Consider the following 18,283-nt stretch of genomic DNA (forward strand, 5'->3'; position numbering starts at 1 on the left):
TCCTGCTGATAATTTGAATTTAGCCCAGTAAGACCTTTCTGACCTACAAAACTATAATATAATAAATTTGTAATGCTTAAGTCACTAAGTTTGTGTAATTTTTAAGGGCAGCAATAGAAAACAAATATATCACAAAATCTAGAAATCCTACTTATGGGTATTTCATCTAGAGAAATGAATAGTTGAATGGATGTTGATAGCAGCTTTATTCATAATCACCAAAGCCTAGAAACAACCCAAATGACTTTCGGTGGGTGAATGGCTAAACAAATTGTGGTATATCCACGCAATGAAATATAACCCAGTAATAAAAACAAACTACTGATACACACAACAATCTGGATGAATCTCAAAGGCATTATGCTGGGTGAAAGAAGCCTGTCTCAGAAGGTTACATAATACATGATTTCTTATATGATATTTTCAAAAAGGCAAAACTACAGTTACAGAGAATAGAGCAGTAATTGCCAGGAGTTGGGGTGGGGAAGGGTGTGTTATAAAAGCATAGCAGGAGAGCACTTGAAATGATAAAACTGTTCTGTATCTTGATTATAGTGGTGGTCAAATAACTCGACATGTGTTACAAATTCATAGAACTCTGCACTCCCCCAAAAGTCACCTTTTTTCTGTATTAAAAAATAATAAACTTAAACTATAACAACTCAATGACAAAACAAGGCAAAACAATGAAACAAATCTCATTGCTGACACAGCTGTCTGGGAATTTCCAGTCCCAGAGAATGAATGTATCACATACATGGCTAGGGAAGGAGACACAGTTACTTCTCTTTCCTTTGTGCCCTGGAAGCCCCTCAACATCTTTCTACAAGTAGAAGGTGCTTCAGCAGGGGTTTTGGAGACTTACCTAAGTCTTTTCCTTTTCCAGTAAAAGGAGGAGCTGGCATAGATAACCTCTACAGTTCTTCACAGCAGGTAACTAGGATTCAGCTCAGTCCTTGTGTAGGTGCAGGGTGACCACCTGTCCTGGCTTGCCCAGAGCTGAGGGGAGTTCCCAGGATTTGGGACCTCCAGTTTAAAAATCAGGAGTCAGTTACTCTAACACGACTCAGGGAAGTCACATAACTTATCTAAGGCTTAGTTTTTTTCTCATATGCAAAATAGAAATAATGCTTGCCCTATCTCACCAAGTTATTATGACATGCAAACTTTAAACTGTAACTTCTATGTAAATATGAGTTGGTGGGATTATTACTAACTTTTAAAAGAAACTGGACTTAGGGACAGTCTTAAAATTTGGAAAAATAAAAGTATTATTAAAGGAAGTTATGCAGTTGGAATATGTGTGTGTATTTGACTGCAGCATTGTTCAGTTTGCAGCTTCAGTTTTGAGGCTATAAGAATATATGCATTCAAGAAAGTAACTTTTGTTCTTTGTAATCTGCTGAAGTTTTAGTTACCTGGATTCCAGGACAGGCTATGGCAGTGAACCTTGGTTACATATTGAAATCACCTAGAATCCTTAAAACACAGGTGCCAGAGTCCTATTCTCAGAGAGTCAGGTTTAACGGGTCTGGGGTTTGGCTAGGCTTTGTAAATTTTAAAATCTCTCCAGGTGTTTCTAATGTGCTACCAAGGGCCTCTTAATATACCAGACCTGGTCATCGCCCAAATGGGCTTGCACCTTGAAGATGGTGCCACTTGGAAGTTTGTTCTTACTACTAACCCAGATCAGTCAAAACTTACCTACAGTTGAGTGAGCTCCCTCCACAAGAAAAAAGTCTTAGATATGCCTCTAAGTGAGAGGACTTCTGATCTCAATAGGGCAATAACTCACATCTAAAAAGAATGCCCAACAGTTGGACCAGTCACCTAGGGTAATAATACTATAATTATTGCTGTTTTCATTATCCAAAGGAGGACAGTTCTGGATTGGGGGATGTATTAGTTTGCTAGGACTGCCAAAACAAAGCACACAAACTGAGTGGCTTAAACAACAGAAATTTATTGTCTCACAGTTTGGAGGCTAGAAATCCAAGGACAATGTGTCAGCTGGGCACTGCTCCCTCTGAAGGCCCTGGGGGCAGGGGAGGGGGTTCTATTCTAGGCCTCTCTCCTAGCATCTCCTAGGTAGTTCTCTGGCTTGTGGCAACAGTGCCAATTTTAGGACTTCAACAAACAAATTTTTGGGGGACACAGTTCAACCCATAACATGAGAGCGGTCAGTTTCCATGTACATGGCACCATGTATCTTATTCAGGTGTACTCTAAAATACCATGATGGGGTATGGTCAAAATGGACTGGAATCTGCCCTAGGCTTCAATGGGGAAGTACTCCCTGGTCAGCAAGGAAAAGCTACAGAAGGTTAATTCACAGATTATTCCTTATAGATAAATCAATAATTTTGACTGACGTTAGAGGTTTTACAAACTCAGTCTTAGGCAAAATAAGAGTTATTTAAAGGAGTTAGTAAGTTCCCCCTCAATAAGAATATCTAAGCAAAATCTTGATGAGCTATTGGCCAGGGGTGCTTTGGAAGGATTCTTTCATTTGAAAGGTGGTTGGACCAGAGGAACTTATAAATTCACCTCAACTCTAGGCCTTATTGTGCTTCTTGGAAAGACTATTGAAAGGCGCACCGGATGTTTTGTGCTACAGTTCTGCACCAGGCACTATATCCAAAGGAAGGATACTTTAGACATGGGTCTAAGTCCAAAGAGTTAATGTGAAAATCCCAATGATGCATCAGCTCTGCTAAAATCCATTGCTGGTTTTACACACAAAAGCTTTCAAGGCGGAAAATAATAGGTCCAGGATCTTTGACAATAGCAAAGTAAAGACGGTAAACTCAGATGCCCTGCAGGACTGCTCAACCAATGATACTGCTCGGAGGTATTTAAGTTGACATCCATAATCACAGGATTGGCCCCAGTTCTTTCTCTGTCATGAAACTTGGCCCTCCCCAGAGAATGAAAACATAAATATCACATCTGTGACAACTCTAGCATTTCTAGCAGGAAAAACAAATCCTGAATAAGCACCAAATGCAGTGAATCTGACCACACAATGGTAAAACAGTTATTTCAATACAGATTTTCATTTCAAAAAATGATTTGTTTTTGTTGTTTCCACAATAATCAATTTAGTTATTGACAATGCAGGTCAGGCCTCATTCATGGCCACAACGTAATCTCTGATCTTTCCAGTCCCTACAACACTACAGATTTTCACAGGATTATATATAGAATTCTAAAGCAAAATAATCCTAGAAAATATAAGTGAAAATAAAAATATATAATCAAATCAGATACACTTTTTTCATACATAATACATCACTAGCCCTTTTTTCTTATAAAGGACATGCTCACTATAGAGTAGTATGCAGAAAAATATAATGAATAAAATAGATATCACAAATAATGTCATCTAATATTTTTTTCAGATCTTCTATGGTGTTTATATATACAATACTGTTGGTTTTATATTGTATATAGATCTGTTTCCTTTTATTACCACTTGATGTTATACTGTGATACTTTCCTGATATCATTAAAATTATTAAACATTTTCTATCATGTTAGATATCATATTTTATGTAGACATTCCCCTGTTTTCAGGAATTTAGGCAATCATTTCTATTTTAAAGCATGCTTTAATAAGCCTTTTAAGCATTTTTTTTATTTTGGTCTAAACTTGGGGTCATTTGTGAGCGTAAATTCACAGAAGAAGAAATTTTTTTTTTTCTTTTTTTTTTTTGTTGAGACGGAGTCTCGCTCTGTCGCCCAGGCTGGAGTGCAGTGGCCGGATCTCAGCTCACTGCAAGCTCCGCCCCCCGGGTTTACGCCATTCTCCTGCCTCAGCCTCCCGAGTAGCTGGGACTACAGGCGCCTGACACCTCGCCCGGCTAGTTTTTTGTATTTTTTAGTAGAGTCGGGGTTTCACCGTATTAGCCAGGATGGTCTTGATCTCCTGACCTCGTGATCCGCCCGTCTCAGCCTCCCAAAGTGCTGGGATTACAGGCTTGAGCCACCGCACCCAGCAGAAGAAGAAATTTTTAAGGCCCTCGATAGATATTCCAAGACTGCTTTCCAGAAAGTTTGTGGTGATTCATAGACGCCCTAAGAATACCTGAGGATATCTATGTCATGTACCTGCACTAACATAATTACTGTGTTTTAAAAAATACTTCGGTTTTATTATATCTTCAATAATTAATCAGTAATTCTAAGGAAGCCTTATATCATAGGAGGGAAGGTTTGTTTGAAATTGGCAAGAAACAAGGTACTGGAATAGATTACTGAGGAAGTTTGCATTGTCCACAGCCATAAAGGTTCACCTCACAGAGTAAGTAACACAAAATTATCTGTTCTGGATTGTTTAGACATTCGACTGCTTGAATGTCCAGGGACAAACCACTTGATCTCTTCTAAGTATTTCATGTCAGTGTCTTTAGAAATAGCTTTTAACATAATTTTGATTGAAATAATTTTTCAGAAAGCCCATTTCACTTGTTAAGGCATTTCATCTTTAGCTGAATTTTAAGTATGCTATGGGATAAGCCGGAAACAAGGAGACTTAATTCTCCATACCATATTTCATCGATTCTAAGACACATATTTTTCACATCTAAGCATCTTTAGCATTTGGGTGTATAATAGGCACTGCTAGCACTTTCAGATCCCTCTACCACTCTCATGCACGATAGCTCCCTGTGCTTTCACTCTCAACATTCAGCACCTGCACCTCTTTGTTGGAGGGCTGTCCTCGGGCTAGAGGAACACGCTTTGACTACATTACAGGCTGGAAGCACCTGGAAATTTACACCCACCCCCCACGCCCATTCAATAACTCACGGTGTGGAGGTATAAATACTCCTGGTTCTCTGGCCTCTGACTTGAACTTACTGTAGAACCTTTTTGTCTCCAGGGCTCTCCTGTGGGAGTAAACCAAAGTCATCTCCAGAATAGGCTTTGCTTGACATCACACTTTTTGTGGGGTTTTTTCCCCCTTCCCTTTGGGTCGGTTCTATTTCTCTATTCCCCTACTACTTTTCACCCTTGGGTCATTTCCTAATTCACAAAGTCCTTATGTCAGAGGAATTAAACACATTACAGGAAGTGTCTTACAATAAATGATGTCTTGCAGTTGCTGTCGGCCAGGTGGACATAGTGATATGGTTGTCTTTGCCTGTGCATGCATGAATTCGGTTGTTCTTTCCATGATATGACTGGACTGTTACTCCTTTACTTTTTGGTTAATAAACCATTTAAGGACTATTGAGAAAGGAGTACGAATCCTGATTGTTATCTAAAAATTTTCTATTAAGTCCTTCTGACAAGATAAAAAATGTGCCAGCATCAGAGTTGTAGAATGGATGTCTAAGACAGCAAAAAAAAATCTCAGAGACTGCAGTAGAATATTCCTTTAAGAAATGTTATTTATCTTGATGGCAGAGAGGGTGTTATTGTGAAAAAATGTGGTTTATGACAACTGTGATTCAAAAAAGAGATGCAGAAAGAGTTCAATTCTGAATGTACAGAGCTTTGTAAATATCATAATTTATTTATATTTTATTTTCTTTTACACATATGATTTTTAAAAATCTATGCTGAAACAGTTCCCTTGTATGTACTTAAAGGGCTATAAGATAAAAATTCTAAGTACTACGTCATATTTTAAATCTTTTTTTCATTTTTATTTATACACAAAATAATGATGTCTTATAACTGATGAAATACTAATTGGGAATATGGTACTTATAGACACAGAAGAAATACAATCAATGAACAGTCTTAATTGGAAAAACTAAAGTAACTTCATAGACTTCTCACTTTCCATTTGTAGTGGGAGCTCTACTGGTAAGTAAGGAACCACCAGTGCTTGGTCATATTCTTGAAATTGTGTATATTTTATTAAATATTTCTTATTCCTCCAATATCTGTGTGTGTGTGTGGTATGTATATACATACATATATATATATATATATATATATATATATACACACATATACACACACACATACACACACACACTTAGTGTACTGCCAGAGTACTGTGGCAATACATAGCTCCCTTGTGCCAAATCAATTCTTCAGTAACATGATTAATTAACCCCTAAGAACAGAAGTTTGCTGCTGCTCTGAAATGCACTTACCTTAGTGTATGTGTGTGTGTGTATGTATGCATTCTATTTCCTTCAGATTTTCCTTATATTGAGTACTTTCATTATTCAGAGAAGTAATCCATGCATTTAATTTGGTGTCAACTTCTTATTTTTGTGTGGTAATCACCAAAAAATAAAAGCTGGCATTAGATTAAATGCATAGATTACTTCTCTGAATGGTAAAACTGCCTAAAAAAATAGGATCTGCTCATAAACATCTTTTCATATTCCATTCCATAGAAATTTCTGACCTTACATGTCTATATTACCTATTCCTATAAGGTAACTTTATTATCTACTCAATTTGTTTTGTCTTCCTGTTTTCTCTTCTCATATGTGCTGATGAAAGATGAATTTCTCCACTGCGAAACAGAACAGTCAAGCAATTCCAGTGGGGTTAGTTATAGATGAGATAATTTCTGCAATTTCAGAGTACTGTGGCAATACATAGCTCCCTTGTGCCAAATCAATTCTTCAGTAACATGATTAATTAACCCCTAAGAACAGAAGTTTGCTGCTGCTCTGAAATGCACTAACCTTGTATTTTGGTTTCAGGCTTTATCTACCCTTCTAAACCAAAATCATTCTGTGGTATTTCTTCAGAACCTTGGGCAAATCAACAGTGTGAGTATGTGCTTTACAATCCTTTTACTGCAATCATACTGTGAGTTTTATGGCCCAACTTAAGTAGCATGTACTTCCTTCTTCAGTAAAATTCATTATATTGTTCCCACATTAGTGGAACTAGTTAATACAGACATGCTTACTTAAACCTCCACCTCATTTTCTTTTTAATTCCCCTGCCAGAAGCAGAAAACAGCTAAAATAGATTTTAAAAAAAAGTTACATTTTAAATTTATTTTGTAAACTTTTATTAGATTTTACTGTGTCATGTCTTGCATGAGGAATGAAAAACAAATATATGGACTCCGAGTTAATAATAAAGGACTCACAGTCTACCAGGAGAGATGACACATGCCCTGCTTTCCTATCCAAATTAATTACATATATAGTGTGATCGATACTTTATTAAAAGGTATGCAGCAATAGGGGACCGGGGTAGGATTTCTGAGTTGGAACTCTTCCAGTTAACCTTCTCAAGGGTTTTAGAATAAAATACCCCAAAGCAACAACAGATCCTGGCCAGTTTTGTTTTCCCATTTCCTTCCCACCTCCACCTGATTTACCCACCTAGCTACTGATGTTGAGTGGAACAGCCACAGTGAGAGAGACCAGCTGGCTTTAACTAGAGTTCCAGTTTTCATTACCACATGCAGAAAGAGAAGGTAGAACCAGAATTCAGGCCTCTAAGACTCAGTAACCCAGCTCAGTAGATAGAAGTAAATTAGTAAATATAGTAACCAAATGAGTGTCTGGACAAACAGGCCAGCAACTCTCTTGAGGTGGAAGTTCTTGCTCCACCACTCCTGAGTGGGAAGGGGGGCTGGGCAGGTGTGTAAAAATGCAGGCATGGCATCTATAGAGTGCCAGCCCTGGGCATGGGGAAGGCAGCATGTGTCAAGGAGCTCTTCAAAGAAGAGGTAAAATGAGAGCAGAGTCTTGATGTATGAGAACAAATCTGATGCAGGAATGGGGCAAGAGAAGCTTCCTAGACAGAGAACAGTATATTTGATCAACTGTTGGGGATAAGAAGTGAGGCTAGAGAGAAAGCCAGGTGCTCAGATAGTAGAAGGTGCTAGGGAACTACTGAAGACTAGCAAGGGAGCAATAGAAGCAATTTTGTGTTACAGAAAGATAATTCTGACAGACACGTGACGGGTAGATTGATGGGGACAGGTGTGGTAGAGAAGGAAGAAGCTATATCACCTATGTTGAAATCATCCAGGTAAGAAATGAGAAAGACTTGAAAAATAAATAGGCCATGTTTGCAAAAAACAAAGAAAAGGGAATATATTTAAGAAATCTTTTAGGATGTATTCCTTTTTTTAATCCTAAATTCACCAGTTAGGTAAATCACTGCCTAGGGAAGAAGCAAAGACAGGTCAAAAGTGTTACTTTAATGGAGCACTCTCTACAAAGAAACACCAGGAATAGGGAATAAATGATCCGAGCAACATTAATCTCAGGCAATTTGCAGTTCTTTCCTTTCCTTGGGGTCACTGCTCAACTCTGTGGGCTGTCTTAGTCCATTCAGGAGCTGCTATAACAAAATATCTTAGACTGGGTAATTTATAAACAATATAAATGTATTGTTCACAGTTCTGGAGGCTGGAAAGTGTAAGATCAAGGTGCCAGCAGATTTAGCTTCTGGTGAGGGCTTGCTCTCTGCTTCAAAGATGGTGACTTCTTGCTGCATCCTCACAAGGCAGAAGGGGCAAACAGGTTCCCTGAAGCCTCTTTCATAAGGGTAATAATCCCATTCACCAGGATGGAGCCTCATGACCTAATCACTTCCCCAGAGCCCTACCTCTTAATACTGGTACCTTGGGGGTTAGGTTTCAATATATGAAATTAAGGGCTGGGCACAAACATTCAGACCACAGCAGAGGCTCATCTAGTGCTAAGGCACTCTGGGTTAAGATGCTCTAATGTTATTGTCCGAATTGATTTCCATTGAGAGAACATGTGGATTGAATGGAAAAGTCCTCATTCAGGTCCAGCAGGTGTTACTGCTACTCCTGTGATCCTTTGGGGCTCACAGAAATCAATCTAATCCTCCAGTCTGGACCACATTGGGCTGGAGGAAGCTCATTGAGGTTGTCCAAGGTCCCACTACCTAAACATACCACATAGTCATTTCCATTCTAGGGGACAAATGTCATTGAGGTTTTGCTGCTCCCTGGAACTTGGTCCAGAAGGTTAAGCCCAGGTCCCTTTCTCTGAGCCCTACCAACATTTTTGTTCTTTTTTCTCCTCCTCACAGCCAGGGGAATTATTTCCTAGACAATGAGTAAGAAAGCCTCATATTCCTCATCATATGTGCTCTCAAATCTTTGCCCTAAATCATAAATCCTTTCTAGTTCCCCAAGGAGCTAGATTTTGGAAACTCAAAAGAACATGCTTTTTCCTGCTTTCTGATATCACACCCTTTCTTAGCGTAATGAATATTAAACGGCCCAGTAGTTCAAATATCTGATAAAGAATGGGGAGAAAGAAAATAAATGGAAAAAGTTTTGGTTAATTTCAATTGTATAGCCTTTGCATAGAATACGAATTACACAGGGCTAGAAACACATATATCTCACATTGTATCCCTACTACTCAGTGAAGTGTCTGGCATCTAGTAGCTCTCAGTAAGTGTGTAAGTGAGTAAATGAATACAAAAAGACAAAATCCCTGCCCTCATGAAGCTGACTCCCATTATTACTCCCATTATTGAGGAAGGAAACAACAAAACAAGATTAGGGAAAACTGATAATGTAAAAGAAATAAACAGGGTAGAGTAATACAGAGAATAATTGGATGATGGGGGAATGGAATGGGGGACAGAACTATTGATCTGATTGCCCTTTCCCTCAGAACAGCCCAACCCCCAAAAGTAAAAATTGAATTTTTGAAAAAAGTAGACAGAAACAGTATAAGTTTAAATGTAAAAAGTCATATCAAGAAAGCAAACACAGAATTGTAGTTAATATTTACAAAATCATTATGCAGACACACTATTACATGTAGACAGTTGTAGTTAAAACACCTTGGGTATTTCATTCCTAAAGTGAAGCTCCACAGGCATATTCTGTTTAAGGTTCTTTTCATTTTCTCAAAAGTTATATGCAATAGAGTGTGTAAGTTGTTTTAATAATAGTTCAGTTCTTTACGTCCATTGTAAAAATGTCAAGCATGTTGATTCTTCAAAAAGTTGCATTTCAGTTAGCAGAGAAAATAAAAATGTCCCATTTCTCCCGAGAAAAAGGATAACATTTTCTGATTGTTCAAACACTTTATGAAAGTATCATTTGACTCTATATTTTGACAGCTGCTTTGCATTTATTATTGGAGAGGCTCTTCATACGGCATCTTCCTTTTTTTCCTTTTCCAGTCAAGAGCTGTTAATATTATTTTGGAATTATTCAAATTTAAGAGAGTGATAAAGGGTTGCTCTTCAGGGGTTCTTAATAAACAACCCCCTAACTTCTTACCCCTTTAAAAGGTTTTTTAGGGGAAAAAAAAAAGAAAGAAAAATGGTTTTGGACTGTGAGCTCCTTGTTTTGAGAATCAGTACCATTTAGCCTCATAGCATACAAATTTCACATTTTGCCAGGCATGTAGTAGGTGCTCAGGAAGTGTTTGCTGAGTTGAACTGGTTTGGGAAAAGGCAAGGGATTACTATCCTTATTATTCAGATAGGGAAACTGAGGCCCAAAGAACTGGAAGATGCATTTGTATTGTGCTTGGTACTTTACTGAACATTCTCACCCAAGTTAGCTCATTTAAAAGTTGGTCCTCACCACCATTACATGTAAAGTAGGAAGAGAAGAGTAATGATGTGTTTGACATATAGTGAATTAGTCACTGCTAGAGTTCCCTCTGTATAGCAAGTCAGTCTCTGCTGCTAAAGGAAATCTAAAACCTAATGATTCAAAATCTCAGGTTTTTGGACTTGGTGGAAGGAAGGTTATTCTTCCAAGGACAAAAACAAAAAACAAACAAAAAAACCAGAAAATCTATAGGAACCTTTGGACTAAAAAAAAGTCCTATCATACATTAAAAAAAAAGGCTCACATACACTATTGGTGGTAATGTAAGCTGGTCCTACTTTTATGGAGGAGAATTTATGAATATATACCAAAATTAAAATGAATGTAACTTTGACCTAGCTTTGATCAAGAAATTTAGGAATGTATTCACACTATAGACATACTAGCACAAGAGTGCAAAGCTATATGAGGAAAAGGACGTAATGAATATATAAATGTTCACTGTGACATTGTTGGTAATAAGAAAACTTAAAACATTTTAGCGTGCAATAAATTGCTGGCCACACAAATTATGGGTTATGTGGGTAGTGATATTTTGTGTAGATATTTGAAATAAAAGATTAATCTATGTATTGACATGAAAAGATGACCACAACATTAACACATCAAAAACAAGCTGCTTAATAGTGTGATCTCCTTTGAGTAAAATCACTTACCACAGTATTAGTGACTGCTACCTCTCGAAGGTGAGATGGGCTATCTCTTTATTCTCTTCCATAGTACTTGGTTTTTTAAAAAGAAAATAGATTAGTTTTAAAATTCAAATATTAAGAAGAAGCTGTTTAGTTCTGGCCACATAAAAACTTTTTTGTTGTTGTTTTTTAAAATCAAGAGTAAGTGGAACCCAGGAAATGATCAACAATTGTTCTACTTCACCATAGTGCTTAGCAGGGTGCTTGTGACATTGTTGGTGCTCAATAAATATTTTGAGGGAATGAGTGAGTAAGGATGACTCAACCTGGGCACTCTAGTAAGTGAGATGGAAGGACGTAAGAACATTCAGATTTTCTAACCCTAAAATCCAAGCCAGTGAGTCAATGAAGACTTCATGATGACCACGTTGCTATGGTTGATTTATGTTAAAGAAAGACTGGCTACTCATCAAAACATAATGTGAGGGTCCTGTTTGCACTGGAAAAGGATTCTTGCTAAGCCCTGACCATGTTTTTTTGAACATTCCTTATGGCATTGACCTGATGGTTTAGAGATCACGCAAGTTTTATGAAGAGGGAATCTGAGAGAGTGGCCAACTGGTCCAGTCCATTCACACACTGAACTTCCTCAGCAACATTCCCCACGTAAGGAATTCAGATTGACTGAAACCTGCTGGGACAATGCTTTCATTTTCTCCTGGGAAATGCTTTTCTTATCAGCTTTAACTACTAGAAAGTTCCTTATGGCATTGAACTAGAATATGCCTTTTTATAAATTGTACCCATAGACAATGAATCTCAGCAGTTCTGCATAGTGGTTTAGAGAATAGGTTCTGGAATCACAGATCTGACTTGAACCCTAGCTTCTACACATAGGTGCTTTGTGACCCTTAGGCAAAGATTACTAACTCTCTAAACCTAAGTTTTTTCTTTTAGAAATGGGGATAATTACAGTTCCTATTTCATGGAATGGTTTTAAGAAGATCATAAATAAATATATGCAAACTGCTCATCACCATGTCTGACACAAAATGCTCAATAAATAATATCATTACACTTGTCTAGGCCTTTTTCACTGGGTATTTGACAGAAACAGGGAGGCAAGTAGTACAAAACAGCAGTTAAAGGATGAGGTATCACTGTCGGTGGGCTGTGTGACTGAGTACTTTGATTTCAGGTGACTCAAGCACCTTCTTTGTTTTGCTCACTAGAAACAAATTAGAAAACTCTCCAAGCAGGGGGAGAGATATTTCATACTATTAATCTGACAAAAACAAAAAGTTTGTACTTTCACAATTATAGACACTAACCTACAGAATACCTCATTCACCTTTGGGGGGGGGGGCAGTGCAAGGAAATAGCTCCCTCTGGGGCTTCTCTCAAAACTTGTCTTCCCGGAGCTTCCTAACATTCAAATGGCTGTCAGGCAAAACACAAGTCTTCTCTAGCCATCCTGAAACATTTCTCATGGCTAATGACTACCTATCAGTCTGGAGTTGACTTTATATTATTACTCAAGACATAAATCATACATCCTAAATGTATTCAGGAATGTATAGTTGAGCACAATGTATATATATCTTTACCATATAAATCTGTATTATACACCATATGAAATTCGGTAGACTAGGAGACTTAGGATCTCAGTTTACTCATCTATAAAATGGTTACAATGAATGGCTCTTAGACTATGTTTTAAGGACTTCTAGGATTGCACAGCAGTGCTGGGGGCTGCTTGACTTGGGCTGTAGGCTTCCATCTTGTTTCGAGTAGAGCAGCAATGTTTTAACAGATACCTCTCTTCTCATCAGCTCCCCTCAAACCATCCCTCTGGGAAGGGCAACCCAAGCAGGACAAACCACGCCTTTCACTTTAGAAAAACACGAGCTGCTGAAAGAAGTCTGTTGAAACAATATCACAAACAGTGCGCCTACTTGTCGAAGGCTTGGGTGCAGAGAAGGGGGAAGGGTTTATAGGAGAAGAATAGTGGGGTTATAGAGGGGCCATGTTCGACTGAAGAGGTGCCTTCTGAATCTCTGTGGAATGCACAGCTGTGGAGCCAGCTGCATCAACACAATCACCGTGTCCTGCGTGATGGGCTGTGACCTCCCTCTGTGGGGACAGCAGGGTGTGGGGGAAGGGGGACTGGACATGGAATCAGAAGACTTAGGAGTGAGTCTTGGTGCTGGGACAGGGAGCTTCCTCTCTCTGAACTGCTATTTCCCTACTGAAAACCAAGAATAAACATACCCACCAGATCAGCTTCACAGGCATGTCGTATGGTTTAAAGAAAATGAGGTCTGCAAAGCATTTTGTAAATTAGAAAGCTAACAAAGATATAAGCTGTATTCATTAGCCCACGAGATGTCTAAATGTGACCCTTAAATTCCAAAAAGCTTGCTAAGATCACTGTCCTAATATGTGAATATAAAAGGTTAGTGAATTATCAAATAAATGAGGTGTTTCATTATGTTCATACACTTTTTCTATATGTCAGTTATAAAAACCATTGTATCTGAGACCCTGTGAAGAACTACATATGAAATTACAAAGACAGATCTAATTAGATATGAAAAAGTATATATATTATAAAGTCTAATTATATGTGATTTCAAAAAATATGACTAGATTATTCTTAAGGAACTACTGTAGTGGCAATTGATTTTTTAAATGTATACAGGAATATCAAAAGTTTTACAAAAATACCCAAAGTCCAGATCTCCATTTCACACTTCAACAAGTAGTGCATGCTTTACTTCTATTTTAGACTGTCGCATCTCAGAATTGAATGTTATGTGTCTCTGCTCACGTCATCCATGTAGCTCCACTTCCTAAGGAAAACCATCAACTTCTCTGGTTGGGGAGTTCTCTAGAGAAATCCGCTTCATTCTCCTCTGAGCGAGACAGATTCAGGACACTCATCACGGGATGGATCCAGGATGTAGTCTGTGTTACGTGACTTGAGAAGAACAAGAATGCAATTAGAATCTGAAAGACTGTCTTTCTACTTATCCATGCAAGTATTGATCCTGGTGACATTGCTTCTACCCCAGTAAAGTCCCTGTGAGAGGAAGCAGTTAGAACTAGATCCAAGAGTTTTAATAAGTTTTAGACACATTTTAAGTTTCAATGAAAACCATTTCTTTCTTTTTTCTTTGGTTAAAAAGGAATGTAGGTGAATGCAGCATCTCTAACTCCTTTCCTTTCAGTATCTGACATTCAGTCAGTCAGCAAGTCCAATGACTGCCTTCCTGTAACATCTCTGGAATCTGTTTCTTGCTTTCCTGTTTCAATGAAATAGTCTGGGTCACTGAAATGGTTTGCCTCCCTGCCTCTGCTCTAGTTCTAATTCATTCTCTACTCCAGCCAAATAACTTTCTAAATGGCAAATCATACACTGTTACTCACTTGGTAAACATTCAATGAAATACTTTGTTTTTTTAGCTTCCTCAACAATACCTTTTTTTTTTTTTTGAGACAGAGTCCTGCTCTGTCACCTAGGCTGGAGTGCAGCCGCACAATCTCAGCTCACTGTAACCTCTGTCCCCTGGGATTCAAGGAATTCTCATACCTCAGCCTCCCAAGTAGCTAGGACTAAAGGTGCACGCCACCACACCTGGCTAATTTTTGTAATATTAGTAGAGACAGGGTTTCACCATATTGGCCAGGCTGGTCTGGAACTCTTGGGCTTAAGTGATCCACCCACTTTGGCCTCCCAAAGTGTTGGGATAACAGGCGTGAGCCACTGCACCCCACCAACAATATCTTCTTCTTTCCCATAATCCTTTCCCATAAGAAGTTAACTTTATTAATTCTAAAAAAACAGATATCCCTTAAGAATCCTCCAATCTGTGCCCATGGTCTTATCTCTTATTACATTAAATTATAAGTGCTGGTTTATTTTTAGGCCTTCCTACTACATATAAAGCTCCTTAATGGCAGGAACTGTGTTTCTTATCTCTGAATTTGTGGGGCCTAACATGATCTCAGAACAGATGACCAGCATCCTGAAAAGTGTTTCAGGGAAATAACACAAGCAGAGATGAGAAAGGAAGTACAAAAGATATTGGGTATGTCCAGTAGTGACACATCATGAAATCATGCTCTTAACCTGGTGGATGGTATTTCTTACACTTAGTGTCCTACTCCCAGCCTTTGGCTGGATGACTCTCCTAAATCCATCACCATCTTCCCAACTCCAAGTGCATGAATTAGGACGAGGATTTGATTCTTCTCCTTGGACACTGTTTCTAGCCCTGGTTTACCTCACTGCCTTCATCCATCCTAGATCAGTTTCCCTAGCCTTCGTCCTTCCCAAACTCAACCTGAGAAGCAGCACCGTGTCTTAGATCAAGTGCATCTGAAGGCCAGTACTTATAAAGATTACTTAAGATTGTGGATCTGAAAGTGCCTCCTACATTATAAAGTAACATTTTCCAAAGTATGTTCCCAAGAGTTTTAAATAAATGTTATGTGAAGAATAGCATGGCACAGTGGCTCATGCCTGTAATCCCAGTTACTGACTTGGGAGGCTAATATGGGAGGACGGCTGGAATTCAGAAGTTTGAGGCTGCAGTGAGGTATGATCCACTACATTCCATCCTGGGTGACAAAACAAGACCCTGTCTCAATCAATCAATCAATCAACCAATTAATCAATGTTATGTTAAGAATATAATTCTACAGTCAAATAAGTTTGACATAATTGAATAGGTTTCTTTACTATAGGATTTCCCAGAGACTTTAATATGCTAATGTGCTATATGCTAATGTGCTCTATGAGTCTCCAAGACTATGTAATATTACTCAAAGTAACATATCTCTGTTAACAAACACAGGGCTAGTGTTCCACAGAACACAATTTGGGAACTATCACAAAAATGCATTCACTTTATTGGCCACTGATTACAATACTGAAAATGTTAGGTAGTACAAATGGTAAGTTCCACTGTTATTATTGGTTTGGTTTGTTTTCAATCCTATACTACACATTTTGTTCATGTCCCCACTACACAAATTGTTCAGCTCCTCTGTTTAAATATTAAAAATGTATCTTTTCATGGAAGAAGATTACTAGTGGTTTTATGATGGCATAAAAAGGGTTCCAGTTCTTTAAGAATCAAGGTGAAAGTGACAAGGCCCAGGCATCTTCATCGTTTCAAAACCTGAGAGTGTGGTTTAGTGTACAAGGAACCATTATTCTCTTGACAATAATCCACATTACTAATATCCCTTTAAAATGGTTTAATGGAATTTCTTATTATGGAGGCCAAATTTACTAAAGCATTTGATTCGGCACAGGTTAACTTCATTTCAAGGCCTTTATAAAGCTGGAAAGCTGCCTAACTTGAAAGTGGTTTAAAGAAATACTAATGAGTGTAACATGAGAGGGCTGGAATGCCACTGCAAGGTGAAATGAGGACACATCGCCCTGTTCAAAGTACATGTTTAAAACTAAAAGGGAAAAGCTTGATGAGACAGCTTTGCTTATTTTAAAATATTGGTATATATTTTAATACTTTGTTTATCAGCACATATTACTCCAAAGAAGAGACGATAATTTAAATCACTTAAATTTCTTCCTCTCCTTTGAAGTTCCATAATTGGAGGAGATGGGAAGGAAGAAAAACAGGAGCAATTACCCGAGGGTAAGTTCAGGTAGTATGCTTTGCTATTTGACTTTTTATAAATAACATTCTCATGCCTGAAATGTTACAACTGTCCATATATGAACATTCCATTAAACTGCTAATTTAAAATAATCAGAAGGAAAATGTCTAAGAAAAAAAACGTAGTTACAGACTCTGAACGGTGAATATCAGAAAGTTCTACCAGATGGTCATCCTTGCCAGTAACCTTCATTAAGCGTTTTTTAATCAACAAATCAACAGCTGCTCTTACTCCAAATACAAAAGTAATATAAAATTTGATTAACTTTATAACTTGATTAATCTTGTATTTACAGTATTTTTTGTATATGCGTAAAAACACACATGCACACACCTAAGCATCAAATATGCAATTACAACAGCTACTCACTAGAAGAAATAAAACTAAAGCAACAGAGAGATGTGTTCTGTGCTTCAAGCACACGTTTCAGACCTGGGTCTTTGTTAAAAATGTCCAGAACCAATGGGACACAGTGCTTCTGAAACTCAGGTAATGCATGTGAAGTGCCTGGCAGACAGGAGACATTCAATAAATAATTACAGCTAGTTTTATTGTTAATTAGGGATTTCTGATTATTGTAAGAAAAACTTGGAATTCTTCCTATGATGCTGGAAGGGGGCCATTTGTGTGTATACCATTCAATTTTCTGTCCTAGTGAGCACGGTGGCTAAAGAGCTTTGACATAATCGGTATGATGAGATAATCCCAGATTTACTGGCTTGGAGAACATTCTAGTATTAAAAACATTTCCTCTGTGATTTGTGTGCTTGGTAATTCAGCTGATAAGAGAGAGAATAAATCAGCCCTGTTGACTCTGTTTAATTAATAAAGACCCCATGGTTCATAAAGAGAGATGTTGCTACTTAGTATAAAAAATTTAGAGGTTTGGAAAATAAATGAAGCTTACTATGGAACATGAAAAATTTCCATTTGAACATACAGTACCTCTGGCAAATTCTCCTAAAGAGACAGTGCATCTGACCTGATTTGGAGAGCAGTCAACAGCACTTCAGATATATTTGAAAATCTCAAAAACATAATACTATTTGCCTCTGAATGGTTGCCAAATCCATTGTTGGAAAACAATAATATTCGATTTGGGAAGATAACAGTATTGTGTGTTTTAAAAAATAATATTAGTAAACTGAAAGACACATTTTAGAGCTTATTAAAAAACCTAAGAGAACATGCTTTATTTTATTGGCATAGAAATGTAAGTGAATTATTTAAATCCCATTATAATTACCCTCCTTATGTTTCTTACCTCCTAAAGGAGCAAAATGTTTTCTTTCAAAATAAAAATTAGGACAACCTGTTAAACAGAAAGGGTTTAAAGACAAAAAGGACACTTGTTCTGTAGAAATTCATTCTTACAACCGTCTGTGATGATGAAAGACATTCT

General features: G+C 37.8%; 1 protein-coding gene across 1 annotated transcript in view; it reads right to left on the bottom strand.

The window, feature by feature from the left end:
• Window positions 1-8,119: 8,119 nt before the first annotated feature.
• Window positions 8,120-18,283, bottom strand: part of STXBP4 (syntaxin binding protein 4) — a 200,883-nt gene continuing 190,719 nt past the window's right edge. Inside the window, exon 18 of the mRNA XM_023204537.1 lies at window positions 8,120-14,170. Coding sequence (XP_023060305.1) covers window positions 14,056-14,170 — 115 coding nt within the window. The 3' untranslated portion in view covers window positions 8,120-14,055. The remainder of the gene's footprint in view (window positions 14,171-18,283) is intronic.

This window comes from Piliocolobus tephrosceles, chromosome 16 (assembly GCF_002776525.5).
Source record: "Piliocolobus tephrosceles isolate RC106 chromosome 16, ASM277652v3, whole genome shotgun sequence".
In the NCBI taxonomy this organism is placed as follows: Eukaryota; Metazoa; Chordata; class Mammalia; order Primates; family Cercopithecidae; genus Piliocolobus; species Piliocolobus tephrosceles.